The sequence below is a fragment of the Anguilla rostrata genome, chromosome 1, assembly GCF_018555375.3.
Source record: "Anguilla rostrata isolate EN2019 chromosome 1, ASM1855537v3, whole genome shotgun sequence".
In the NCBI taxonomy this organism is placed as follows: Eukaryota; Metazoa; Chordata; class Actinopteri; order Anguilliformes; family Anguillidae; genus Anguilla; species Anguilla rostrata.
The window spans coordinates 58,627,002-58,654,949 of record NC_057933.1 but is presented as its reverse complement, the minus strand read 5'-3'; the positions used below and the strand labels follow the sequence as shown (position 1 = coordinate 58,654,949).

The following is a 27,948-nucleotide window of genomic DNA, read 5'->3' as shown; positions in this document are numbered from 1 at the left end:
CATATGAAATTCATCTGCATACTCTCTTCCTACTTTTTACAGTCTCACATCAAAACTCCCAAAATACATTAAGGATACCCTGCTCAATTCAAAGCCCCTGTTTTTTAAAATAATTTAATGTTTGCTCATTTAATGAATCCCAGCATAAGAAATATGAGTATGTGCCTTATTGCTAATTATCATTTCAACCACCGCATGTAAATGTTGCTGTTAGAAAAGATTGCCCATGGGGATAACGAAATATTCTAATCAATCATTATCATGACTCCTCCAAAATTAAACCCATACAAATAGTGTATTATTACTCAGTACTAATTTATGAGTACATTAATTTACCTATTTACTAGTTACACTTTCATGTGATTACTTTATGTTGCTGTGAAATAGACAGAGCTCTTGCATCTGTGGGGAAATATGTATGAAGTACCAACAAGACTCTAGGAAAGCAATAAGCCTCACTAAATGTGGAATAAAGAAGTCACAGAATTAGGCACTACAAATTCATGCCATACCCTTCCCAAAACAGGATTTAGGCATTTTTTTTGTATAACTACATCAATTACTTTGCAAAATTACTCAGGATATTGATGGTAGAACATGGGTCTCTACATAGATTTCCATCCACAGGGCTATGCTTCAAAGTAACCTGAGACCAAAAAAACTGAGTAGCAGTAGCAATTTTTGTAGTGGGTAGAGTGAGCCACACTTACTCCTTGATGCCCTCGACCAGACGCAAGTTGAGGTTGTCATGTGGGTGCTGGGGCCTGCCGGCGTTGTCGATGAACACCAGCCTGGATGGGTCAGCCTTCCTCACCTGTGACAGACGCACAGGCTGACCAGCATGTCCACGGGTGCTTTGGAGGCAGAAAAGATTATCCCGTCTCTCCCTCTTCATCCCCAGTTTCTAAGAGTTGAAGTGAGGTCAGTGTGTATCTCCACCTAATGGTCAGCTCTAGTATTATAAAGCAACATGATCTGTATGAAGTGTCTGACCAGCTTAATATCAAACTGAGACCAGAGAGTCACTGGGGGTCTGGAAGACAAAAGGAGCCATTTTAACTGAAGTGCAGCTTTGTGCTCCATTCTCTACAGACTGCACATGAAGCAGTCAGGTCTGCAGCTCCACAGCAGAGAGTAATTACAGCGATTCGGGATCAGCTGTGGGCACAGATCCAGCACTTTTAAGGAGCCGACTCCTCACACTTTTGAGTTTGCTCATAAATCATTCTATGCCACTACACAGAGTGTACAGAAAGGGCTGGATGAGTCTGAAATTTTCAGATTTTAGGTGTATGTATTATGCCATCAAGCCAAAGCCTTTAGTGTACACAACATTGCACAACTATAAAATATGAGCACATTCATGCAGCTTGTTTTTTTTATAATGAGCGTTAAGACAAACCCCAGTGCCTAACAACACTGCTAGCACTAAAAACAGTAACTACAAGGACAATGAGAAATTGGAGAACAGTAGGTATATGTGCACACACTCATACACTCATCCTTGACTTCCAGGTGAGATGCATTCCCACACATTACTGGTGCATCACTGAACTCAATAGTGGAGATTCTAACCAGCGCAGCACACAGTGTGGACCATGCATGTGTGTGCATTCAGCCGTTCTGCATAGCCATGTGCCTTACAACACGCTTCTGCCTCCTACAGAATGTGTGTAGGTGATACCAGCCATACCAGAATGTGCACAAGCACCAGGTCCTTCGGGCTTCTGCACTTCACATGTAGGAGGTTCTCCACACAGGACTCAGAGGGGTCTGGCTCAAACCCACAGCAATATCGGTCCAGCCGATCACTAACCTGGAGGAGAGAGCAGGACTTTCATACACAAGCTTCATGCAGAGGTAAAACGACCTACTGACTGACAATGGAAATCAGTATCAAATCATTAGTGCTCATTCAAAACAGCCACATAATGAACAGACACTAAAAGTGCATGATGTAAAGATGTAAAATGAAAGTATTCTCTGGACATGGCTTAAAAATCAATTGCACCCAGGAAAGAAAAAAAGAGAATGTGGAGTAGGAGTGAAAAAAATGTAGAGAGAAGACAGAGATAGCAATGGTGAGAAATGGGGTAGAGGCACAGTAGAAAGGAATGGAGGGAGGAAAATAAAGACAGAGATGGAAAGGGTAAGGGAAAGGCTCGTTTTTCTTTCTGGCACAGTGTCACAGTCAGAGAGGAGCAGGCAAGGTTTAAAAATCACAGCGTCCTCCTCTAGAACACAGATGCACTCCGGCAGAGAGGGCAGCACTGGTGTCATGTGGGATAGAGGCTGGTATTTCTTGCTTTGGAAGGTCCTAAATCTGATGTCAAAGCAGTTGGATTCTGACAGTCTTTGTTAGTTTATAATGAGAGCTCATGTAATGGGCCTGTGGGTTCTACTTGGACTGGAGAATATCACCTCCCTGAGGAGGTCTGTAGAAGAATAAATTACTCTGAGTGCTCTATGTGTAGAATATGTGTTGCTCAGTGTTATGCAAGGAGATTACATTACTCTCACAGATGTATTTATGAACTTACCTCCATAGTTTCTTCCCATGAACATAGCTGCGACCCCAAGGAAGGTTCCAGATTAGTATGTAAATGAGAGGTTTTCTATTAATCTCAAGCTCTGTTGCTGTTGTTTACCATGTGGAAAACACATTTGTAAGTTGTTTTGGCTAAAAGCATCATCCAAATAACAAAATTGTAAAATTGTAATTCCATGATTAACATATTGAAAATGCATTACATTCTACTGGACAGTTTTTTAAAGGATTAATAAATAAATGAATCTGATTCATTGGTTTCAATTGTCATGGATGTAGTCAAACTAAGCCTGCTTTACACGGTAGGTGCTAACCTGAGTCTGTTGCACTACCCGAGGTGTTAAACTGGAGATACAGGCGGGCGGCTTTCTCAAATCTCCGCCACTTCAAGCTTTCACACTTCCTGTCGACATTTCGACCACCTGCACAAACAGCCGGCTTTCAGGGAGACTGAAAGAGTGTGTCCCCCAGAGCCTGTGTGTTGAGGCTGTAAATAACCACCACAGAACTGACAACCTGCTAAGAACAAGAAGATGGGATGGGGTACAGAAAAAAGAGTGTAGCAATACTTATAAATGCCCTACTGACTCAATAACGTCCCCTGATCATCACACTAGCAACTAGCAACTCAAGACAGCCTGTTTCTATTCTATAAGAACCTCTGTTAAGAAATGCTTGTTACTTTCATCAAATATTAAAAATAGAAAATAAAGTTCTGTGTATTTGGCATATTTCTGTTGAAGAGATGGTTAAAGTTCACCAATCATCCAGAAACATTTCACACATGACATATTACTGTCATCTACTTTCAAAACACATAAAATATTTGTGCTGTGAACCAAATCCACAACCCGCTGGCCCCTCCTGCAATTTCCCACCATGCTACAATATTTTGTAACAGCTCAATGTTACGTTTTTCTATAGAAAAGGCAGCCAAAATAAGTCATGGTCTGTGTGAATATATCCCATTAACCTAAAGGAATGTACTAATATATTTGGACTTTATTGTAAATTGCACACTGTAGGGTATCATTGTTAACCTCTTAACCCGTATTTGGTCCAGAGTAGGTTTGTTTGCATTCATTCCAGGTTTTGTTTTTGATGTGACATCTAGGTTAAAGCCAGCTGCAAAACAGGATTATGGAATACTGGGGTGAAATGTTCCCATCTAACTTTTGTTTTGGCAAGGCTTTCAGCTGACTACCAAACAGTAATTGTTTAAATTATAGAGCCAAATATTAAATCTGTTTAAAGCATCAATCTATAATTTTTTAATATTAAAAAATAACACATTTGATACACTGTATAAGACTAAAAGTATCTGGACACCCCTTGGTCTGGGGCTGTTTTCCATGGTTTAGGGCTAGTCCCTTTAGTTTCTGTGAAGACAACTCTTAATGCTACAGCGTACAGTCACATTCTAGACGATTCTATGCTTCCCCAACAGTTTGGTGAAGGTCATTTTCTGTTTCAGCATGACAATGCCCCCAGGCACACAGCGAGGGCCATATAGAAATGGTTTTGTCAAGAATGATGCGGAAGAACCTGCACAGAGCCCTAAACTCAACCCCATCCAACACCTTTGGGATCAAGTGGAAAGCCAACTGCAAGACAGGCCTAATGGTTCAATCAGTGCTCCAACCTCACTAATGCACTTTCAGCTGAATGAAAGCAAATTCCTTCCCAGAAGAGTGGAGGTTACAGCAGGTGGTTTAACTCCATATTAATGCCCATAATTTTGGTCAACAACAAATGAGATGTTGGATGTCAGTTGTTCACATACTTTTTGCCATATAGTGCACCTTCTTACGATGGCATTTTTGTTGCCATATCGATTCAATGTGTTTATGTTTGTAAATTACTCCTCTATATGCTGTTTTCCACTGGTGGTTTCAGGTGTGGCATTCCTGTCATGTTTTCAAATTTGATGATGCACGCACCGAACGTTACATGATGAATGCGGAAGAGCATGTGCGTAAAATCAGAGACTGCAGAAGAGAAGTGCCAGTAGTGGACTACATCCTGGCAGTAGTCAAGCGCCTTGCAACATTACACTCTCTGGCATCTGGACTCATTCAATCGACAAGTGCTGCCACAGCTGGACTATCACTGTCTGCATTTTGTTTTGCGTCGTCCGTAAGTTGTGCTCTATGGACACCGGTGATAGCATATCCTACGCCAACGTGTATACATCAAGATATTCAACTCACTAACGGAGTTTAACAGTGCCTTAAGCTCGTTCAACACAAATGCGATTAGTAAGCAATCCCATTCACTAATGGTGCTATTAGCTGAAGCCTTAGTAAATAAGACGTTCATTTCACACAGACTGCGAACACATCAACATACCCTTATCAGGTCGCAATTTGTGGTGCAAGTTTTACGTACGTAAATCAGGTTTGATATGTGGCTCAATATTACCGTGTCGGATAACATAGCCAATGGTCTCCAGACTTACACCCCCAAGCAAAGCATTCTATGGAACACCAAAGCGACATCAGCTTCAAAATAAATTGATACAGAAAGGACGAAGAACATAAGTGGAGCATTTTATGTGGAGGCATTTGCCACTCCAAATAAACTTAGAAACGCAAAAGTGGAGTTTGTTACAGTAATCAAGAGGAAGTGACAGGGGAAGAACAGATGCAAAACAGATTTTGTGAAAGAACATTCACTCATGATTTAGTAGAAGTGGTACTTCTTTTGTTATCTACAGGCATGTTTATCGCTACATGTTTTATGGTGTCCTTTGGGGCAGGACTTGGCAGTGCACCTTTTTAACAAAATGTTAGACATTGAATATAAAACCAGGAGTTGGTCTCAAAGACATACATCTCACCCTTTAAGACCACCAGTCGAAACTTTAACACGCTATGGAGATATTTCACTGCTAACCAATGAGATTATTTGGGAGAGACTGTCATGCATTAGAACACATTACCATCCAGAAACCAAAATCATCAGATGATCCATTACAATTTTGCCCACAGATCATATCTGACACCTCAGAAATTTCATCAGATACGACTCAATCCTCATCCCCATTGCTCCTTCTGCCCTCAGGGAACTCTGCACTTTTCTCCACATGATGTGGGAGTATCTCAAAGTCCCAGATTTTGGAGACTGATCTCTATTAATTTGTGTGAGATTGTATGAGAGTTCCCTTGCTCACCATATATATGCTTATATAATGATCTCTCTGCCTTGCCATTATCTTTGCAATAAAAAATGAACATGATTGGCTGGCCTTACAGCAGCCAGGAAGAAAGCGGCATTTTGATATAAACCCCCAGAGAAATACACTTTCCATCACTGGTGTTCATTTTCTAAGATACAGCTCAGCTAGAGCTCTCTGTTTCTAGGATTCAAGAAAATATTTCATTTTGGTCTGGTGCTGCAGCTAGAATAAGGTTTCATTGTCAATTGATGTATATCTTAATCATGGCTCTCATTGATTCCTGGGGGAGGTGTGGGAGGGCACAGATAATGTGCTGTTTACAGATATTTTTTTCTTGAAGCTAAATGACATTTGCAAGATTTATTGCACATTCTAAAACATGTGTTTTCATGTATTTCACAGATAGGCAGACATTTTTTATGTGACAGTGGGAGACCAAATACACTCCCCAGGAAATAAATGCCACCCAATATAGGTCTCTTGAATATGTGGACTGATTGGCATAGGCAGATATTTGGACATCCTTTTTTGTATTTATTGCAACTCAATGCATTTCAGATTGAATTCTAATCAGATTTGATCTTAAATTTCTGTGCGTTTGTATTTTTTTTTACATACACATACACACGTACACACATATACATAATTTCTTTTAGTTTATGATGCTGCCAAAGGCACAAGTAGATATGGCACATGTGCAGTTTATTATCCATTTTATCTGATGGAGTGTGCTCTGAAATGTGATGCCTTCTAAAATGAGAAAACCTAGAGAAGCTTTAAAATGATGATGGGCTTTCAGACAGGATGGAATGGGGGGCAGAGTGTGGAGGAGGTGAATAACAAAGGACGCCTCTCTCGGTCTCTCTCTGGTCGGTCGATAGCTGTAAAATCGCCAACAGCTAATGGAGATTGATTGAGACTCAAATTAGACTGAGACTCCAGAACACCTGTTCTTACCTGATAATTTAACACCTCTCAAACACTGAGCAGTATGGTCTTGGATTCTGACACTGTGCGTGCATCCATCTTTATATATTCATATGCATGCAAACATGCACATCTGTGTCTGAATATGTTCATTAGAGTGTTTGTATGTGTATATGTGTGTGGCCATGTGCGTGTATGTTTACATGTGTATTTATGCACTGCAACTACAAGCAAGGTTGCCAATCATTTAGTTTCCATCACTTCCAAAAGCAGACATGGAATGGTCTTTGCTGTTTAGTCAATGGCACCAATGAGTGAAGTATACCTGGTATAGTTCCAGAAACATATGTTTCCACATGAGAAATACATTAACTGAGGGCTGACTTTCAGAATGAACAAAACAGAGAGCAAATGCACAGCCACCTAGCGTTCCAAATTCCATATTTATAAAGATAATCTAAGGTCTGACCCCCAAACTTACTTCTGATACAAACCCCACATTCTTAAAGATCCAGCTGTAGTCGGAATCCACACCTTCCTGGTGTCAGTAATCCTTTGGTGGACACTGAAGTGACTCAGTCCAATTAAAGGCCATTTATTGATGGCCAATTAAACTTTCATACAGATCTGACATTAAATTACAGCTCTCTAAGAAGTAAACTGCCCTTACACTCCAGAGAGAACTTCTCTGGGTTCTTAATCGAACTGAACTGATGAAAAGCTGCAGATAATGCCTTATTAAGCTGTACATCTAATAAGGCACAGGCAATACCCGTTCCTGTGATTCATGCAAAAATTAAATACATCGAAAGCAATCAGATTTATCACTTCCGGGAGAGAATCGGGCCTTGTACTGATGCTGTGGCTTTGTCAGAAACAGATGTGAGTTATTTCAATTATATAATCTTTTCATACACTCAGTGCTGATGAGGTCTCCCTTCAGCCAACCAAAGGGTATGTTTTAGACCAGGGAGACCAAAAGCAACAGAAGTCTGAAAGAAACTTTTGTAGTTTCTTTTAAAAATGACAATTAATCATAAATGAATTTAATATGAACACAGTATTAGTAGGCTGTCTAAGCTTTTAAGATACTATTATGAATTATTTACATGATCTATTTAGTTAACTGGAGAGTGAGTGAAACAATTCCGTTTAAGTACACATATAATCTTAAGCATCTTCAGTTAAAGTAGTGCATAGAAGCAGTGTCCCACTAAGCATTAAAACCATCTGCTTGAAAATTCAGTTCCCTAAACCTCATGCCACACTGCTGCCCCTTAATACTTTAAACAGTTCTCAGCAGTCAGGATTCAAACCCCCCCAAGACATTAAAATTAAGATGCCTGTGTGTGCGTGTGTGTGGTAAGGGTTAGAAATGAATACACAAAAGAAGTGAATATGATGTCAGCATTACTCTTACTTACTTGCAGAAGAAAGTCAAACAATGCCAGTCTTCCCCATTCTGAGTGGTGAACACCTATGCAGGTTGAGGAATTTGAGGGTGCTCCCTTACTGCCACAGTGGGCCTTCAGCAGGGCCTGGTACTGTGGCCAGGTGAGAGAGAAGCTGTTCTGATCATTGTCATCATCTGCCAGGTGCTGGATGTCCGGGTCCCACCACACAACGGGCCGAACTGAGCCACTGGTATACCTGTATGGCAGGAGGTCACTGTGGAAACTGCGCGACACTGCAGGTAGACTCCTGTTCAGGCCCAGCACCCGATCCAGATGGAAAGCAAAGACTTCATACCAGTCATCCGGACGCTTGATCAGGGCACAGAGTCCCTGCTGGCAGTGGCTCTCATGTTGGCTAGCTGAACCGCTGAGGCTGGCGCCCCCGTTCCTGAGCCCCACCTGTAGGACCTGCCCATGGGAAGGCACTCTGGCTTTACTGACCACCGTGCCGCTGGACAGTAGCTCCATTTTCCTGATGTCATCCTCAGAGAGCCAAGGCAGGGGCTGCGCTGTGGTACGTATGCTTCTGTTCCCCCTGTCTGTAAATGTCTCCTCACTCAGCTTCTCACACCAGCTTAACTTCTCCACCTCAGCCCCCACGCTGGACCTGTTCCCCTCCATACGGACCAAGCTGGGGCTCTGCCTCTTCATGTTCTCCTCCTGATTCTCCTGTGTTCGAGGGTCTCTGCGGGCTATGCCTTTCCCAGCCTGATGAGGGCTCACAGCCTTTGCAGCATGGCCTTCACCACTGCGCTTCTCTGGAGAGCTGGCATGCTTGGATGACTCAAGGTCTTTAGGATGGTTCTGTGTGGAGACCCTCACCTCTGCTTTGTTTGCTCCTTGTGAGCGCTGTCTGGGTGGAGGTAGCTGGATAGGGATGATGGTGTCTCTACCGCTTCTTGTATCAGTTCTCTGCGGGTGGGGCCATTTCTCTCTGTGGAATGTGGACTCAGAGGTCCTCTGACTCACACCAGTGGTATTATTGCTCTTTGGACTCTTCATGACAGCTTTATGAGTGTCCTGTCTCTTATGGTTGTGCTGAACCCCGGCATTAATGTGCTGGACTCTGTGCAAGTCCTCATCCTCTCTATGCTTTCCTCTAATCCGAGCACCCTCTGCTTGGTGTTGAACCCCACTTCCATGTTTACCCTCTTTGTGCTGGCTTCCAATACCCACTCCTCTATGCTGTATTGCACCTCTTCTGTTCTGCACCCTACCTGTATCTCCTCCCTCACCTTCACCCTCCTTTTGCTGGATACTGCCCCCACTCCATCTGCTCTCAACCATCCCTGCCCCAAGATGTACCCCACTCCCTCTGTGCTGGATGCTGCTGGCTCGCTGGTGTTTCTGCCTCTCTGCTGGTTCCTTGGCATGCCGTTTTTTCCTGGTGCCCTGGTGTAGATCCAGAGGCAGTGGATGAAGAGGTTCAGAGGGGGCCCAATGGTGGCCCCGCCTAGTTGAACGCAGACTTCGCTGGGAAAGGTTGTGGTTCTCCTCTGGGAGAGGTGGGAGGTCACTGATCATCACAATGGACAAGATGAAGAAGAAGGCAAAGGCCACAACTGACCTCCGCCTGCAGCACATCCTCGACCAATGTCTGAGGGCCTGGAAGACAAATATAATCAACAGCTGTGAGATCAGCTGAGACAAAAAGCTAAAGTCACTAATAATGTACTGTGTAACAAATACAGTTTTATTCATATTTAAGCCAACAGTGAGTTGCTGTTTATTACTGTTATCTGATTCCAACATTGCACAATTCAGTAGATCTATCAAGATGGAAGTTTCTCACTGAATATTTCACATTGCTAAGTCCTTGCATTTCCATTATTTTTATGAACAATAAAGGGTGTTGCACTAATAACCTCATTAACAGCTAGCCTAATTGTTCAAACAGATCCACACAAACATATCCTATAAAAACTGTTTTACTATTGATGTTGAATTATATACCAGATACCAGACATACAAGGGTGTCTATTAACACCACAGACAACATTTTCTGAAAAGTGTTCTTTGTTGAATCTTCCAGAAGTCAAAACAGTGCATTCACTCAGTGATGCCTTCCAGCTGGCTAGACCAGGTCTTGGAACAATTTTACTGACCCATGTGTAGACACTGCAGTGCTGTTAGTCTTCACTGAGGTCTCTAGCTTTTTTTTTTTCTTAAATAATTTACCACCCAATGTAGAACTGAACATGTCCAAATCCCACACTAATTATAAATTCAAATCATCCCAATTCAATCAGCAGTTTACCAATCAGAATCAATCAAGATAGCTCATGATAAATGCCATTGTCATTTTTTTCTTTCCTTCCTAAACAGTTTGAGTTACAGATAAATGTTGACTGAACCCAAGATACAGTCTTTAGCACCAAGTTATCCAAGAACTGAGAACATTTCAGCTTAGATTAGTGAAAAATGATCCTGTCTCAAGTCCTCCTTTTCTATTAAATCATGTCCCCTTTTCTCAGACACCGAATCCATAACTGGCACCAAGGTTGTTTAGTCTATATACACTTTTAAGTACTAGCTTCAGCAATGCAATATTTACTAGAATATATATTATGCAGTACAATCAATGTAGAATTGAAATTTGAATCTGTCAAGGAATGTTTCAGAATGGTGCCATCTCCCCCTCACAGTCCATGTGGTTTATGGCTTTCCCAGATCTTCCAGTGAAAGGATTCCATTATGCTCCATGCAAAGAATGTCTCACATGTCGTTTTGAAGTTCCGACGCAGTTTCTGCTGAAACACTATCCTCTGTGGTCCCAGGTCAGACCCGCTGCCGCACAGATGACAGCAGAAGGCGGGTCAAAAAGAGGCCTGTGCTCTTCAAGTGGAAAATCCCACAGTCAGAAGTTCAGCGTGTAATCAGACACACTCCAGCACAATACCATGATACACTTTGCTGGTCTGTGTATATCTCTTGATTAGGCAGACAGTATTCATAGTTCTGTTGTCAGGTCCACACTGAACAGAAACAGCCCTGTTTTTTAATTAGATTGAACAAGGATTTTATCCAGAATATTTAATTTTGAAAATGTTGGTCAATTTTTGTGGTGTGTCTATGTTAAAAATCTTTCGGTCTCACTCAGTCACTTATGCTTAATCTCTCGTTCTCACAGGCTCTCCCTCGTGGGCATGTATTATATCTCTGTTTGCTACGGTGGCTCTGAAATGCAAATCACAAAAACAAAAAGAAAACGCAAAAACAAAAACTTTTGGCCCTGAGGTGCAGATGCAACATACAAAAACAAAAATATGCAGCCCTGAAGTGCAAAACACAAGTACAAAAAGAAAATACAAAAACAAAAAGGAGCGGCCCTGAGGTTAAAAACACAAACATACAAAACTAGCAGCCCTGAGGTGCACTGTTGCACTTCGGGGCTACTAGTTTTTGTTTTTGTATGTTGCATCTGCACCTCAGGGCTACTTGTTGTATGTTTCTGTTTTGCACTTCGGGGCTACTAGTTTTTGTTTTTGCATGTTGCATCTGCACCTCAGGGCTGCTAGTTTTTGTATGCTTGTGTTTTGCACCTCAGGGCTGCTCCTTTTTGTTCTTGCATTCCTTTTTGCATTCGTGTTTTGCACTTCAGGGCTGCACATTTTTGTTTTTGTATGTTGCATCTGCACCTCAGGACCACTCCTTTTTGTTTTTGTATCTTGCATCTACACCTCAGGGCCAAAAGTTTTTGTTTTTGTGTTTTCTTTTTGTTTTTATGTTTTGCACTTCAGAGCCACCGTAGTTTGCTCCATAAACAGCGCAGGTATGTCATCAATCCACAATAAGTGTACCCCAATCAAATCAACAATGTTGGACGGAACGTGATTTAATTAAATCAGTGTAGACAGAGAACAAGTGCACTGTACGTAATTGACAGGGAAGAGAGCTAAGGATTGAATCCATCAAACAAGATTGTGGAGTGAAGCAGTGTTGCAGGTCTGAGTCCAGAGTGGAACAGTATTTACATAACTGAATTACTGGTGCAGTGGGTACAGTCTACATCCCTTGGGTTCAGAATACATGACAGTAGAGTCACAATCCGGCTATATGCAGTGGACCTGGTTTTATTTTCCCCTCTAAAAAATAGGCTTCAACAGAAACTGCTCTGCTAGAACAATGTAACAGCTTTTCATAGCCTAAGTAAGGATACATTGAGAGAACAATGCTTCTGAGCATGAAAATAAGAAATACATATCAACACAAATTTAATACACAAAAGGTTTAATAAGCTAAAATGATCAATATCATCACTTAATCTTTTGTTATTGTCTTGATTATTATTCCTGCATAAAGTCATGTTAATTCTAAAAGTCTTCTGTGGGGGGGGGGGCTCTGTAGTTAGAGTTTTTTTCCCCCCCTGTTGTTAGTAACTCCATGTTAGGTTTATTGTGGTAGAAATTAACCAATACAAAGCTTGATTCATTCTTGTAAGTGCCCATTTTAAAAACCATTGTGCTCAGCAAGACCGTCCTTTCGGGTTGGCAATGTAATACAATTCACATGAAGCATTTCATCAACATCTCTTAGACAACTGGAAAGATTTGATGATGCAATAAATTATCGGAGCTTAAGGCAAGGGAAGCGCAGATTGACTGCATATACGGTCTTCGAATATAAAATGACAGTGACAGGAACATCTCTATAGACAGAGAACAAGTGCTTACACACATATAGGTGATTGATTTTGGAAGTGTTTAAACGATGACAAAAGCATGCATGCTGATGTCTTTATTTTTGTCCAGGGACATGCACCTTCATGGTGTCACATATTTGACTATGTAAATCTCTAGTTCAAGTGGTGTTTGTTTATCATGTGAAAAGCACATTTTTTTTAAAGTTTCTTTGGCTAAAAGCATCTGCAAAATGACTAACCTGTAATTGAAAACTGATAGGCCTACTTTTCAAATTAAAAATAAATTCTCCCTGCTTACATTAGGAGTCATTTTCCTAAATCATAGGTGTGCTATCTTGTCAACAGGGAATTGAATTTATCATCTTCTGTGTACTTGCAGATGGGATAAATATATATTTTTTCATCTTTGGATGAATTTTTCTTTTAACAGAGAAGCCCCCAGGTCTTCTATTCACATTTCGATTTGTGGTAGTTATCACCTCTGTATTTGTGTGTGTGTGTGTGTGTGTATTTGTGTGCCTGTGTGTGCATGTGTGTGTGTGTATGTGTGAGGGGGGGACTGAGGGAGGGGAGAGAGACAGAGACGAAGTGATAATGATGAATAACAGTCCCATGGCTTACAGGCAAGAATCACTCACATCACAGGAACCAATAGAAATGTCAACACAAGTCAATTTTGCAAAGAAAACTGGTGGATGACATTCCTGCTGTCGTACTGTCCCATCACCTGAAGGAGAGAAATTCAGTCCCTCTGGTAAACTATCCTCATAAGAGGCCTCAAAGACAAACCCTAGCTACAGCTTAGCCTGAAGCCCCCAAAGCCCACTGCCCTCAACCCAGCCTGGAACCCCCAATACTCACAGTCACTTATAGAGTTAATGAGGTGATTCACACAATGGTGACTGGAAGAGGGCGGGGTTGAAAAGATGATAAAGGAGATCTGTGGAGGCAAAGGATAACAGCTCACACCACAGTTCCATAAATCTGAATTGCTTGGGGAGGCATTTACCCTGTGGCTCTTTGTTAAAGAACAGTCTTGAGGCACTGCAGTATACAAGCTCTGCATCAGGCACCTCATTGTTCATCCCTTCATCACCCCTTTGTGACTTCACCCAATAATGCAGTACAGCTGAGGGGCGGCAGATATGGAGAGATGAATTGTGAGCTGACTCAGAGAGTGTTCCGCTGGGTAATGTGCACAGTTCAGAGTAACTGCAGTCAGAGAGCATGTTGCTGGGTGATATGTGCAAGACTCAGAGTAACAGCGGTTAATGCACTGCTGCTGCTGCTGCTGCTACTGCTGCAGCCCACTGAGACACCAAGGTCAAGCTGTGTAGTGTGAATCACCCTTATGGTGATTTTGTTTTGCCCTCCCCTCCACGCTTGTTATTTTAGAATGTCCCAGGCCAGGAAGGAGATCTTTGAACCTACAGCCATTATGTTTCACCTCTGCAATTGCAAATGATTTGGCTCTGTTCCACATATCTCTAGCCTCTAGCCATGACAAAAGCATGAGGTGAATGCCAATGTATTCTCCTTCTCTTCAGGCAGCTGGTGCTCTTTCTTTTTTATCCTTACTTTCAATTTAACACTTGAGTAGGAGAAATAATTTACAAAAATAAAACTGGGGAGGGGAGTGCTTAACTGTTCTAACGATAGACAAGGTTGAGTAATCCATACAATGCAGAATGTTTGTTTTTTCCACTTTAAGCACCCAACCAGCAGGACAATGATTTATACAAAACCAATAATCCAATGGCTAGGTAATTGTAAGCTAGTAAATTATTTTAGAGGATTTGATGGATTAAACAAATATCCCATTCAGAGTTCAGTTACATATGCTGTAGAGGGAATGAAAACCCATTAAAACAGATTCCCTGCTTCACTAGTTTCAACCTTGACTCTAAAGCGCCTCAAAGGATAAAATGAAATAAACAACATAGCCGCAAGTGGGGGAGGGTGGCCGGGGGATTAGGCCACGCTCAATCGGAAAGTCATTGGCTCACAGCTCCCATGGTTATAGCCCAATATAATCATTTTATAGTTACTAAGTACAGACATCAACTCATGAAAAGGCGTGACAAATTTTAATTGGATAACAATATTTAAACTTTTTTTATTTTTAAGTGGAGTGCATGAGTGTAAACAGCTACCGAGTCTTGACTACTTTGCTTGTAAGTTTGGCTGATAAAAAAATTTAAAACTAAAAATAGAGGACAATTTTCCCAAGAAAATTGCATCTCACCTAATTTACAGCATCATGAGTGCAACAAATGCATCACCCCTCTGGTTTATGGTTGTTGCATCATCATGTCCACCCATTACATTTTTCATAATCTTATCAAAATCACCAGTAAGTTCAGCCATCATCGAAAAATGCCACTATGATCACAAAGTTTTTGTGCATCCCTACAAAATTCATGCACGAAACACCAGCTATTTCCATGAATATCAAATCATACTTACTTCTTTGTCTTTAAGAAGAGAGACAGTTATTCTTTCATTGCAGAAACAGGTGGTTGTCTCTACCAAACCACTAACAAAACCAAAATTGGTTCTCTATTTATCAGAACAGTGTATGGATGAAGTTGATGAGAGAAGACTGAAGCTGAAAGTTCAGTTCATGTTTTGTGTCATTTACCAATCGCTGTCTTGCTGTACACTGACATCAGTCAAGCACCAGGTTTTATGGCTGTGGCAAGTTTGATTTACAAAGAGAGTGGTGCGCTTCCTACTCTTAGTACTACTGAAATAGGATGTTCTGTAAATTCTCTCACCATCTTGTGAATCCGAAACAGAAAATTCATATCACTCCATTATGCTATGCTGTTTGTGCAGGTCTGACATTTTGCAACCATCTGATATTTCAGATATCCATTCAACCATCCCAAAACACAGCATTTATCACTGATTTGTGATATTGAAAAATAATGTAAAAACAGCATGGCTCTTTCAAATCTTACATTTGCATTTCTACATGAATACATTTTTATAAATGCCAATTTCAGAGTATCCTTCTATTTCTTAAATGTCCTGAAGGTTGCTTCTCTTTGAGCAGTCAATCAGATTACAATCTGAAACTACTCGTTATTGAATTACAAAAGGTTTCACAGGCATTTCAGAATTCAATATTTTTCATGAACTCTACAGCAGGGTAGGAAATTTACTTTTTTACAGAGGCTACTTTTTTCTCATGAAATAAGTTTTGAGGGCATTCTGGGTGCGTTTCCAGGGCAATTTTTTCAAATGTCATTCAATGATTCATTTAAAATAAATTCATATTTTACAGAAAGTTTAGAGACAGTAAGATCTGAAATTCCTGCTTCCTAGGCAACTTCAACGATTAAAATTTGACTTTGCAAGTGTATACTTATATAAAAATGAGCTGCTACACCGGAGCTTGTGGGATGGGTAATCAGAAAAATGTCCCAAAAGCAATTAAGGCCAGGGAGGGATGGGGGGGCAGTAACATTAACTGGGCAAAGGCCATAAACTGTAAAGAAGTTTTTGTGCCACCATCTGTACAAATTGGGTACAGAAATGGCGCAGCAAGGAAAAAAAGGAGACCCTTATATGGTCATGAAGTGCGGGCTAGGTCCAGGTCATCCACCAAGCGTGTGAGATACTGCTCACCCCCAAAGATCTCTAAAGCAGGGATCTTTCTGCCTAAGTCATCCTACTCCTGTACTTGACTGACTTGTAAGAAAATCAATCGCTGCTCAGATACCAAAAATGTAAGTTGACCCCATCGAAGGTTTCACTCAAACTGATTGGTCAGATTTTCTATGGAAATAGGCATTGCCGAAATATACCGTACGGCCTTCACAATTAAAAAAATGGACCCATAGTTAAACAGTAAGTGTAAGAGTGTGAAATATTAAATGCAATTGTCATACTTCTAGCAATGTTTCAACTATTCATAACTCAGGGTTCATACACTTTTTCACCAATGATTTTCAATTACTTTTCCATGACTTCTCCACAACCTTTAACTGAATTTCCATGACCAAAACAAATGACTTCATCTCAGCGGGACGATTTAAAATTATTTATTGTAACACTAAGTAAAATTAGGTCTGCATCTGAAACATATGGTGCCTCTCTATAACAAATAAACACCAGACAGACACACTTAGATACATTCTCTCATATTTTAATTCGAATAGTTTAACATTTTTCTCAATGTCTCAAACAGGGCTCGAAATTGCGACCATTTTGGTCGCATATGCTCCCGAAATTTAATCTGTGCGACCTCGAAATATAATTGGGAGCATTTGTGCGAGTGCAAATAATTGTTGTGGTGCGACCTTTTTCTTTTTTCTTTTTCCAGTCGAACGTCTCTTTCTCTGTACATTCGCTAGTTAGTACAGTCAGTATGTGCCTGATGAGATGACGGTGACCCTTCTAACCAATCGTGAGCTTGACATTCTTACCTTCAATGCTGATTTTAAACTGGTTAATATTAGCCTTCAATCACTCCCTTTCGCTGCACTCCACTGTCACGCGACACAGAGAGCTAACGGGTTAACTAATGTTACCTGAAGACAAAAGTTTATGTTCAATTTATTAGCGTTATTGAAAGCTGAAAACTTGAAGCGAACATTTTTTTTGAAACGTTAACGTAGTGTTTTGTGTAGCGACCCGGTTGAAACTTTCTCCGATGCAGTTTACTGGCGGTTGATTTAATTAGCGGTATTAATGTGACGAGAAGCGCCTTGTCGTTTGAATGCATAACACGCAATTCCTTGAAGAGTCGACACATTTTAGGCGTGACAGTTTAACTGTTACTTGTAAACCGTACCGTTATATTATCGTTTTTTATCAATAAAAAAACTATTGCATATTGTTGGTGCTCCTTACATTTTGGTGGGTGCTCCTAACTTTTTGAAGTTGGGAGCACCAGTGCTACCAAGTTAAAAAGTTAATTTCAAGCCCTGATATATTATTGAAGCTGCACTTCCCTGGCATATTGTCGGCACAGTAGGGCCTACGTTTACTAACTGCTACATTAGCAGAAGCGTACCTGTAAATAGACGGAGCCAGACCAAATTAACTTCTCACACCACCAAAATACCGCGAAGGTTACGTGGCAATTTACGTTTTACTACTATACATACTATTTTTATGATTGGATTAATTAGTAATTATATTTTATGCAACTTTAGCTATATTTCCATTACTTTTCCAAAACTTTTGAAAAATATTATTTTCCATAACTTTTCCAGGGCATTTTAAATTTCAATGACTTTTCCAGGTTTTTCATGACCGTACGAACCCTTATAACTACACACATTCACAGAATGTAGCTGCTTTGAGATTTGGCTTATAACTCAGCTTGTTTTATCTGAATTTGTCACACATCACACCGGCACTTAGATGGGAGCAAAGAGGAAAACACCCAGTGACTGATCCCACAAAAAAACACACACACCCTGACGTTCAGCTTTTTGTGAGATTTTCTCTGCGCTGGGAGTGCCATCCTGGCAAACATGAATTAGATGATGCATCAGTTGTTCTGTATACTACATTTCAAACAAAATCACTGCTTAGACTTACACATCACTGTTGGTTGAACTCATTTTACTGTCCTTTTATTTGTTGTTCAAAGACAGAAAAATTCTACTCCCTCTCGGAAGGCATGCATTTCCCCACAGGCACTAAACACTGATTTCCCCTTTAGCATGACTCTGGTTGGCCCCACCAGCAAGTTTCCATCAGGCATACATTCCCCACTCCTACTCCCAACCTCTTAAAAGCAAGCATAATCAGCACTGCATTCTTGGGCTGGGAAAGGGATGGAGACGCATAGCCTATACAGAACTCGTAAAGAGCTCTTAAGGCCAGATCTGCCCTGGCCAGCTCTAAGTGAAAAAACACAAATGACTCAAATTTCCTGCAGAAATTCCAAATCGTCCATTCCGTCCAATGTAAACCTCTTTAGCAACAGCAAGATGCAGTGAGGCAAGACTGTTAGACAGAGCTGGTTAGACAGAGGGAAAGGGGTTTCACAAATAAGAATCTGCCCCATTACCAAACTAGACTAGAGGATAATCTTCCAGGGGGTGTTCAGTATCATTTGGATAGTGGATTAGATTCATCCAAATTAAATGAATCTGATCAACAGACCTGCACCTCATGATTCGACCTGCAATCTCTATATCACCAGCAGTATTTTCGCAGAACTAAACGGATAGAAGTGACGCTGTTGTTTCTTCAGCTGTGTGTGCGGCTCTAGCCAGGGTTGTTACAAGGGTCATACGTCACGCAGTGAAATGATAACATTCCTCCCTGTCTCCTCCAGGAACCTGGGCTTGTTTAGACTGCTCAGCTATGAGACCTGATATCACCATGGAATTTAAGCCTTGCTGCTTTCACTTCCACAGCTCGTGAGTCAAGGGCCCAGCTGTGAACACAACTCGTTCCAATGCATCCATTTGGCAGAAGACAGGTTCCATAATACAGATGCTTTAACAAAACTGCTTGTTGCAAATCAAGCTATTTTTCCCATTTTGGCTGAACCGCAACAGCGGGGCAAGCCCTACAAACGTGAATGTCTGTGACTGAGTGATGAAGCTACACCATTGGTCGGCCGAGTTATGAAGTTACACCATTGGCCGGCCGCTCCAGCCGTATACTAGGTTTTGACCTGGTCTTGTTTATTGAAAGGAAATCTGCACAATGTACTTTCTCTCTAGAACCTTTTCTTCTATATCTTTCTATATGGTTCTATCATCTTGGCTCTGGATGGTGGATACACAGAATCTACAGACTTACCAAGCGGTCAGAACTTTAATGCTAATGACAGGTAGCAGATTATGTGGTTCATATATAGAATCTATGATGGGGGCACTTCATGGAGAGTGTCTTTATTCCTCCTTCATGTATTCAATATATACACTCAGTGGCTGCTTTATTAGGTACACCTGCTATTTAACACAAACCGCTGCCTCCAAACAGTAAATCATGTGGCTCCAACTCAATATATAAAGCATGCAGGTGAAGAGGTTTAGTTGTTGTTAGACCAAACATTAGAACGGGCAGGATGCTTGATATAAGTGACTTTGATCATGGTAAGATTGTTAGTGCAAGACAGGGTGGTTCCAGCATTTCAGAAACGGTTACCCACAGGGGATTTCCACTGCACTACAGGCTCCTTTACAGAGAATGTCCACAAACAACAAAAAATAATAATAAACAAAAAAACATCTAAGCCTCAATTCTGTTGGCAAAAACACCTTGTTAATGAGAAATTACACCTTTAACAGAAAGGCCACAAATGCTCAAATAACACCTCTAAATGCACAATGTATCAAACCTTGAAGTGGATAGGCTACAACAGCAGATAATCATGCTGGGTTGCACTCCTGTCAGCAAAGAACAGGACGTTAGGGCTGCAGTAGGCATGTGATCACCAAAACTGGATGACTGAAGACTGGAAAAAACATCGCCTGGTCTGACAAATCTTGATTTCTGCTGTGACATGCCGATGGTAGGGTCAGAATTTGGTGTTAACAGCATGAATCCATGGATCCATCCTGACTTTTGTCAACAGTGCAGTCTGGTGGTGGCAGTTTAATGGTGTGAAGAATGTTTTTGTGGCACACATTAAGCCCCTTAACGCCAATTGAGCATCATTTGAATGTCACAGCATACCTAAGCATTGTTGCTGACCATGTGCATCCCTTTATGGCCACAGTCTACCCTTTTCCAAAAGGATACTTCTAGCAGGATAATGAGTCATGTCACAAAGCACGCATCATCTGAAGCTAGTTTCTACAAATATTTATAGTGACTTTAGTTTACTCTAATGGCCTGCATAGTCCGCAGATCTCAATCATATAGAGCATCTTTGTGATGAGGCAGAACGGGAGCAGGCTCATTCAATGTTAATGGTGCTTCATAGTCAAGGTTCCCAGGCGCCTCTTTCATTCTCCTACTGAGTTAAAATCCTGTATTTTACGCTGCTTTCACAGATGATAGGTGGCACCTAGGATGTAGCAACAACAAAGTCACAAAAGGTCCCAGAAGAACATCCGAAGACCTGCAGGCCTCTCTAGCCTCAGCTAGGGTCAGTATTCATGACTCCACAATAAGAAAGAGACTGGGCAAAAATTGGATTCATGGGAGAGTAGAAAAGTGGAAGCCACTACAAACCAAAAGAAACATCAATGTTCTTCTCACATTTGCAAAAAAGCACTGGATGATCCCCAAGGCTTTTGGGATAATGTTCTATGGTGAGAACATAATCCCAACAGATGAGACAAAGGGGGAACGTTTTGCACAACACAGGTCCCATTATTTCTAGCATAAAGCAAATATACCATTTCACAGTAAGAGCATCATAGTGGTGGTAGTGTGATGGTCTCTGGACGCTTTCTTGCCAAGAGACTTGGATGACATGCCATTATTGAAGGACCAAGAATTCTGCTCTGCACCAGAAAATTCTTAATGAGAATGTCTTGTCATCTGTCTGTGAGCTGAACAAGAACGCTAAGACAATGATCCAAAACATAAGAGCAAGTCCACATCTGACTGGCTGAAAAGGAACAAAATTAAAGTTTTGGAGTGGCAAAGTCAAAGTTCTGACTTAAACCCTATAGTGATGCTGTAACAAGACTTGAAACGAGCAGTTCATGCTCAAAAACCTAGCAATGTGTCCTAGAATTAAAGTCGTTCTGCAAAGTAGAGTGGAATAAAATTCCTCCACGGCAATGTGAAAGAATGATATCAAATTATAGCAAGCATTTGGTTGCGTTTAGGTAGCAATTATTTTTTCACATGGATGATATGGGTGATAAATTTTTCATTCAATAAATGGGTTTACTCGGGTTGCGTTTACTCAGGTTCCCTTTGTCCAATATTACATTTTGTCTAAAGATCTGAAACCATTCATTCTGACAAATATCCAATAATAGAGGAAGGAAAACGTCAAATACTTTTTCACGGCACTGTATGCACAGGAGCGCTCTGATTGGTGATTCAGCTAGCCACAGGACGGCTCAGAACAAAACTTCCAGAAATAGAAAGTGGAGGGGAAAACGGGGAGAAAGTGCAAACAAGCTGCTGATTATGTGAGTAAAAAAGCAGTAGGTTATAAATATTTTGAATTAAAATCTCATTTTCACCCTGATTTTTGCACTGTTATTTTTATGATCTGATTTTTACCCCTGGATTTTTGCATTAGGCTATTTTTTCAACCAATTTTAACCCATGTTTAATATTCAAAATAAAAACAGAATAATTCCTGGATTTTTTCTTTTTTGAAAAATTAAAACCCAAAACAACGAGCCTTATCCATACTAGATAAGTGTAGGGTGACATAATAAATTGGCCACTGAGTGAGTGAGTGAGTGAGTGAGTGTGTGTGAGTGTGAGAGTGAGAGAGAGAGAGAGAGAGAGAGAGAGAGAGCGTGTTTGCGCGCGCTGTGTGTAGGGGCTAAATGATTATTGGTCTATTCTGAATTATACTCAATTTCTCGGCTAATTCAGCATTTTATCAGGAACGACAGCCTGAGGGGTGCTTGTTTGGATGATTATGATATCATGAATGCAGGAACTTTAAATAGATTATGTTATGGAATATGAAATCAACTGTGATCGGTGACACTACCGTGCAGTGCACCGCTCGCAATAATTCAACCTGCGGAATCCACTAGTTGGAAAATATAGCCTACTTTTAAGTACAACCAGCTGAATTGAACTTTCTTCGACACATCATATACACGGCATCGCCATGCTAGAGATGCCGGGTACGAGACTCTACTTTTACTGCGAACTGAGCACTGATTTTAGAGCCTTAGCCCTTTCTACAGTTTCTACGTCTGTTTTTCAGTTTTACCATCACCGATTAGCATAATCCAGAAGGAACGGGGAGGCACCATAGTCCCTACACTTTTTTGTTTTGCCTCATTTTTACTCCCTTATATTTTAAGGCATCTAGGGTGTGGTTTTAGGTGATTATGTTTCTTGTTTCCCCACTGAGTGTTAATAAAACAGTGCCCGATTTTTCCGCAAAACAGACTAACATCCAGGTGAAAAACTGTTCTGTTCACAGAACGCGCATGAACATTATAAATTCATTTGTTCTGCATTTTTGAAGCACACGGGAAATCTACAATAGATTCAAAACCACTAGGCTACGGGTTTACTTTATCCAGAACAATGTTCAGCCATAGGTGTACGATTCCACTCCACCGCTGCACACGGCTCTCGACAAACATTCATAATGCAAGATATATAGCCTACAAATAATCATATGCATATTTATCAAAAGAGGGAATGTGAAACATGACACGTATTGTTTTAGATCTATGAAGCCGTATTGAATCTTCTTGATGCCACGTACTACGGGCGAAAGCAGGTGTGAAGTGTCGCTGCAACTGCACTGTGGCAATACTTATCTAAATCAGGACGACAGGATTATAGAAATTCATTCCATTGGTTGCTATTGATCGATATCCGAACAGAACAGCACACTGTCCTATTCAATTTCACGGACAATACTTTAGCACACGTGCCTTTTCAGTGTCGTATTTCTCCTAGTTCAGCAATTTTCACATCTGTGCAATATGAAACTTGCGACAGTATACGTGGATTTATGGAAGGCAGTCTACCACTTACCATTATATTTCTCTTCAGGCTGCAGGAATAGGCTAACCTCTATGGCCTATTTGCGCGCACAGGTCTTTCGGACTGAGGTCGTCTCTATTAAGTTACGCATCATCATTCACATTCAGTTTCTCAGGCAGCTCGCGTGCCACTCATTTCCCCTGGTGGAAGTACATCCTCAGTATCCGATAAACCACAGTGTTTTCCATGCATTTCAACTTCTTGAACAATTTTACATCTCTGTTGCATTTTTCACGAACCACCGGTATCTTCACCTTTTCCAACGTTGGGACTAGTCAAGTGCAGCCAATCTGATTAGAACACAATGCAGTGTTTTAACAGAGTACATGTTCATCAGGTAATAGCCTACATATTACGTTTTTAAAAGTCGTAAAAAGAAAACTGAGAGACGATTTCCCGACATTAAAGCTTAGCTAAGAGTCTACAAAAGTTACGTTCCTATTTTCGCAGCCCCGAAGTCAATCAGAACCAGCCGTCCCTCCCGTAAAGTCTGTTCGCTTGGAAAAGGTTCTTTCATAATAAAAGCCCTCGATTTCTCTACCGACTGGTGAAGGTCGCTGAAACCCGAGAACAGACTGGCCTCCCAGCCATGCGCGATATCCAGCTGTCAAATATTGAAGACCCCATGCCACATTCCCCACTGTATACATTTGCAGAGTTATTTTTTATTTACCTTAACCTTAACGACACCCTTTATTTCAATCGGAGAATCTGTAAATTGGTTAATTGATCAGTTAAATAAGCCCTAAACATATTACTGGGTGTACCTGGCTGAACCCATCAACAGAACGGGTAAAGCTTTGAGGTGTTGTAATCTGCAGCCACCTGCCATTACATTGCCAAAGTGGTGCTGAAGCAAATATAATCTGAGCTCGTCTTGCTAAGCAAAACTGATGACACCACTAATGGCAGAATAGCTACATGAGGTCAAATATGGTATTGCATAGGGAAATAACAGTACACAAACTTGAAGAAAAAAAAAACTTATTTTGTGCTATTCAATTATTTGCAGCCTGTAACTACAAGCTTAATCGTTTGAATCCCAGGTGACACACTGCAATCCTACCCATTAATAAAAACATTCAACACAAACATACAACATAGCACTATGGTCTGATGTGTACTTCAGAACTGTATGTTACAGACAGTGGTTTTACCCTGCTCTTACCTAATAGTGGCTGCTAAGCAGGTGTGAATGTGGTTAGTAATTGGATGGGAGAACCTTGGAGAACTTAGTTACTGCTGGAAGTGGTGTTGGTGAGTCAGTAAGGGCAATGTTCCTCTGGTCAAATACACCCAAGTAACTCACTATGGCAATGGGGACACTGTGCTGCAGGAGGCGACATTAAACCAAGGTCCTGACTCACTGTGATAAATGAAGATCCCACAAAAGATTAGGGGATTCCTTGGTGTCCTGTCTGAATTCCCAATCAGACTTTAACCTGCCTGGTTCTGCATTGTTTCCTGAGCAATCAGACCACAAGCAAAGAATCATCCAGAACCATCTGTGGATCCATCCTCTGAGTGCTTCTATTTCAGGAAGCAATTACTGTAAATAAAATATGTCGACAAGCACAGCTGTTTCTGTTCTTGTATCAGAGTTCAGGGATGGATGCAAGCCTGCTTAAAAATATTTTTTTCCACATTCTGTTGCAGAAACACACAGCTTGCGAGGTTGCCACTTCCAGGAAGTTGTCAGCTGGAATGAAAGGCTTTTGGTTTGGCTCAGTAGTGTGAGTAATTCCTCATCATCTCCAGGATTTCAAACCCATGCATCACTTCATATATACTGTATATTTTCAGCAATTCTCTAACATATTCATAGGGCCTTAAAACCACACAATGCATTGTAGACTCATGATGAAATCCCTTATACTGTCTGTCTGAAAACACTGTCTATGATTGTCAAAGTATGGATTGGTCTATGCTTTAGAGAGGAGTGCCCCCTGCCGGCTCGCCATTTCCACACTGAAGTAATGTCAATGGCACAACAGCGCCCCCTTCTGGCAAATACGAGTTTGGTTGTTTCTGAAATTTGGCAAATTCTAATTGGTTCCAGTTGTGAATGAAATCCTAATGGTCAGGCATATTCTCTATAAACAGTATCAGCATTGTTTCGTTCATTACAAAGAGAAACCAAGTTGCCATATTTCTTCTTTTTTTTCCCTGTACTTTCAATTATTGAGCAGTCCTATTTGAAAAACCAAAGGGTATTGAGCTACAGAGTTTATTCCAGCAAAATGGAAATTACATCCCATTTTTGGATGTAGGTAGTCACTCATCACTTTATTTGAATATACATCATATACATACAAACAAAATGTATATACAGCTTGTGTCTTGCAGACATTAAATGAACCAGAGATAGGCAAGAAGAACTGTTGTCCAAAAAAATATAATGCAGTGCAATGCAGTGAAGCATTAAACAGGCATAGAAGCAAATGAGATTCATCACAGATTATTCTACCATGCTTGCTTTTCTTTACCACAAAAATATATCTGTGGTAGATTATTTCTGCCGGCCTGGATCACAGACTGATTAAAGTATGAATGTCTTTGGTCTTTATGGCCTATTTGCGCGCACAGGTCTTTCGGACTGAGGTCGTCTCTATTAAGTTACGCATCATCATTCACATTCAGTTTCTCAGGCAGCTCGCGTGCCACTCATTTCCCCTGGTGGAAGTACATCCTCAGTATCCGATAAACCACAGTGTTTTCCATCAAAATGATGCATTTCAACTTCTTGAACAATTTTACATCTCTGTTGCATTTTTCACGAACCACCGGTATCTTCACCTTTTCCAACGTTGGGACTAGTCAAGTGCAGCCAATCTGATTAGAACACAATGCAGTGTTTTAACAGAGTACATGTTCATCAGGTAATAGCCTACATATTACGTTTTTAAAAGTCGTAAAAAGAAAACTGAGAGACGATTTCCCGACATTAAAGCTTTGCTAAGAGTCTACAAAAGTTACGTTCCTATTTTCGCAGCCCCGAAGTCAATCAGAACCAGCCGTCCCTCCCGTAAAGTCTGTTCGCTTGGAAAAGGTTCTTTCATAATAAAAGCCCTCGATTTCTCTACCGACTGGTGAAGGTCGCTGAAACCCGAGAACAGACTGGCCTCCCAGCCATGCGCGATATCCAGCTGTCAAATATTGAAGACCCCATGCCACATTCCCCACTGTATACATTTGCAGAGTTATTTTTTATTTACCTTAACCTTAACGACACCCTTTATTTCAATCGGAGAATCTGTAAATTGGTTAATTGATCAGTTAAATAAGCCCTAAACATATTACTGGGTGTACCTGGCTGAACCCATCAACAGAACGGGTAAAGCTTTGAGGTGTTGTAATCTGCAGCCACCTGCCATTACATTGCCAAAGTGGTGCTGAAGCAAATATAATCTGAGCTCGTCTTGCTAAGCAAAACTGATGACACCACTAATGGCAGAATAGCTACATGAGGTCAAATATGGTATTGCATAGGGAAATAACAGTACACAAACTTGAAGAAAAAAAAAACTTATTTTGTGCTATTCAATTATTTGCAGCCTGTAACTACAAGCTTAATCGTTTGAATCCCAGGTGACACACTGCAATCCTACCCATTAATAAAAACATTCAACACAAACATACAACATAGCACTATGGTCTGATGTGTACTTCAGAACTGTATGTTACAGACAGTGGTTTTACCCTGCTCTTACCTAATAGTGGCTGCTAAGCAGGTGTGAATGTGGTTAGTAATTGGATGGGAGAACCTTGGAGAACTTAGTTACTGCTGGAAGTGGTGTTGGTGAGTCAGTAAGGGGCAATGTTCCTCTGGTCAAATACACCCAAGTAACTCACTATGGCAATGGGGACACTGTGCTGCAGGAGGCGACATTAAACCAAGGTCCTGACTCACTGTGATAAATGAAGATCCCACAAAAGATTAGGGGATTCCTTGGTGTCCTGTCTGAATTCCCAATCAGACTTTAACCTGCCTGGTTCTGCATTGTTTCCTGAGCAATCAGACCACAAGCAAAGAATCATCCAGAACCATCTGTGGATCCATCCTCTGAGTGCTTCTATTTCAGGAAGCAATTACTGTAAATAAAATATGTCGACAAGCACAGCTGTTTCTGTTCTTGTATCAGAGTTCAGGGATGGATGCAAGCCTGCTTAAAAATATTTTTTTCCACATTCTGTTGCAGAAACACACAGCTTGCGAGGTTGCCACTTCCAGGAAGTTGTCAGCTGGAATGAAAGGCTTTTGGTTTGGCTCAGTAGTGTGAGTAATTCCTCATCATCTCCAGGATTTCAAACCCATGCATCACTTCATATATACTGTATATTTTCAGCAATTCTCTAACATATTCATAGGGCCTTAAAACCACACAATGCATTGTAGACTCATGATGAAATCCCTTATACTGTCTGTCTGAAAACACTGTCTATGATTGTCAAAGTATGGATTGGTCTATGCTTTAGAGAGGAGTGCCCCCTGCCGGCTCGCCATTTCCACACTGAAGTAATGTCAATGGCACAACAGCGCCCCTTCTGGCAATACGAGTTTGGTTGTTTC

General features: G+C 41.0%; 1 protein-coding gene across 3 annotated transcripts in view; it reads right to left on the bottom strand.

Moving 5' to 3' along the window:
- Positions 1–23,894, bottom strand: part of gask1a (golgi associated kinase 1A) — a 29,023-nt gene extending 5,129 nt beyond the window's left edge. Inside the window, exons 1-4 of one of the 3 annotated variants that reach the window (XR_010331472.1) lie at positions 23,370–23,894; positions 8,078–9,712; positions 1,694–1,816; positions 711–854 (exon numbers count right to left, since the gene is read on the bottom strand). Coding sequence is in view for 2 of the 3 variants with exons in the window: in XM_064345279.1 (XP_064201349.1) it covers positions 711–904; positions 1,694–1,816; positions 8,078–9,712; positions 23,370–23,372 (1,955 nt within the window). In the remaining variant the exon portion in view is untranslated. Of the gene's footprint in view, positions 1–710; positions 905–1,693; positions 1,817–8,077; positions 9,713–23,369 lie in introns of all 3 variants that reach the window. The other 2 variants (XM_064345279.1, XM_064345288.1) reach the window with 2 other exon arrangements.
- Positions 23,895–27,948: the final 4,054 nt, after the last annotated feature.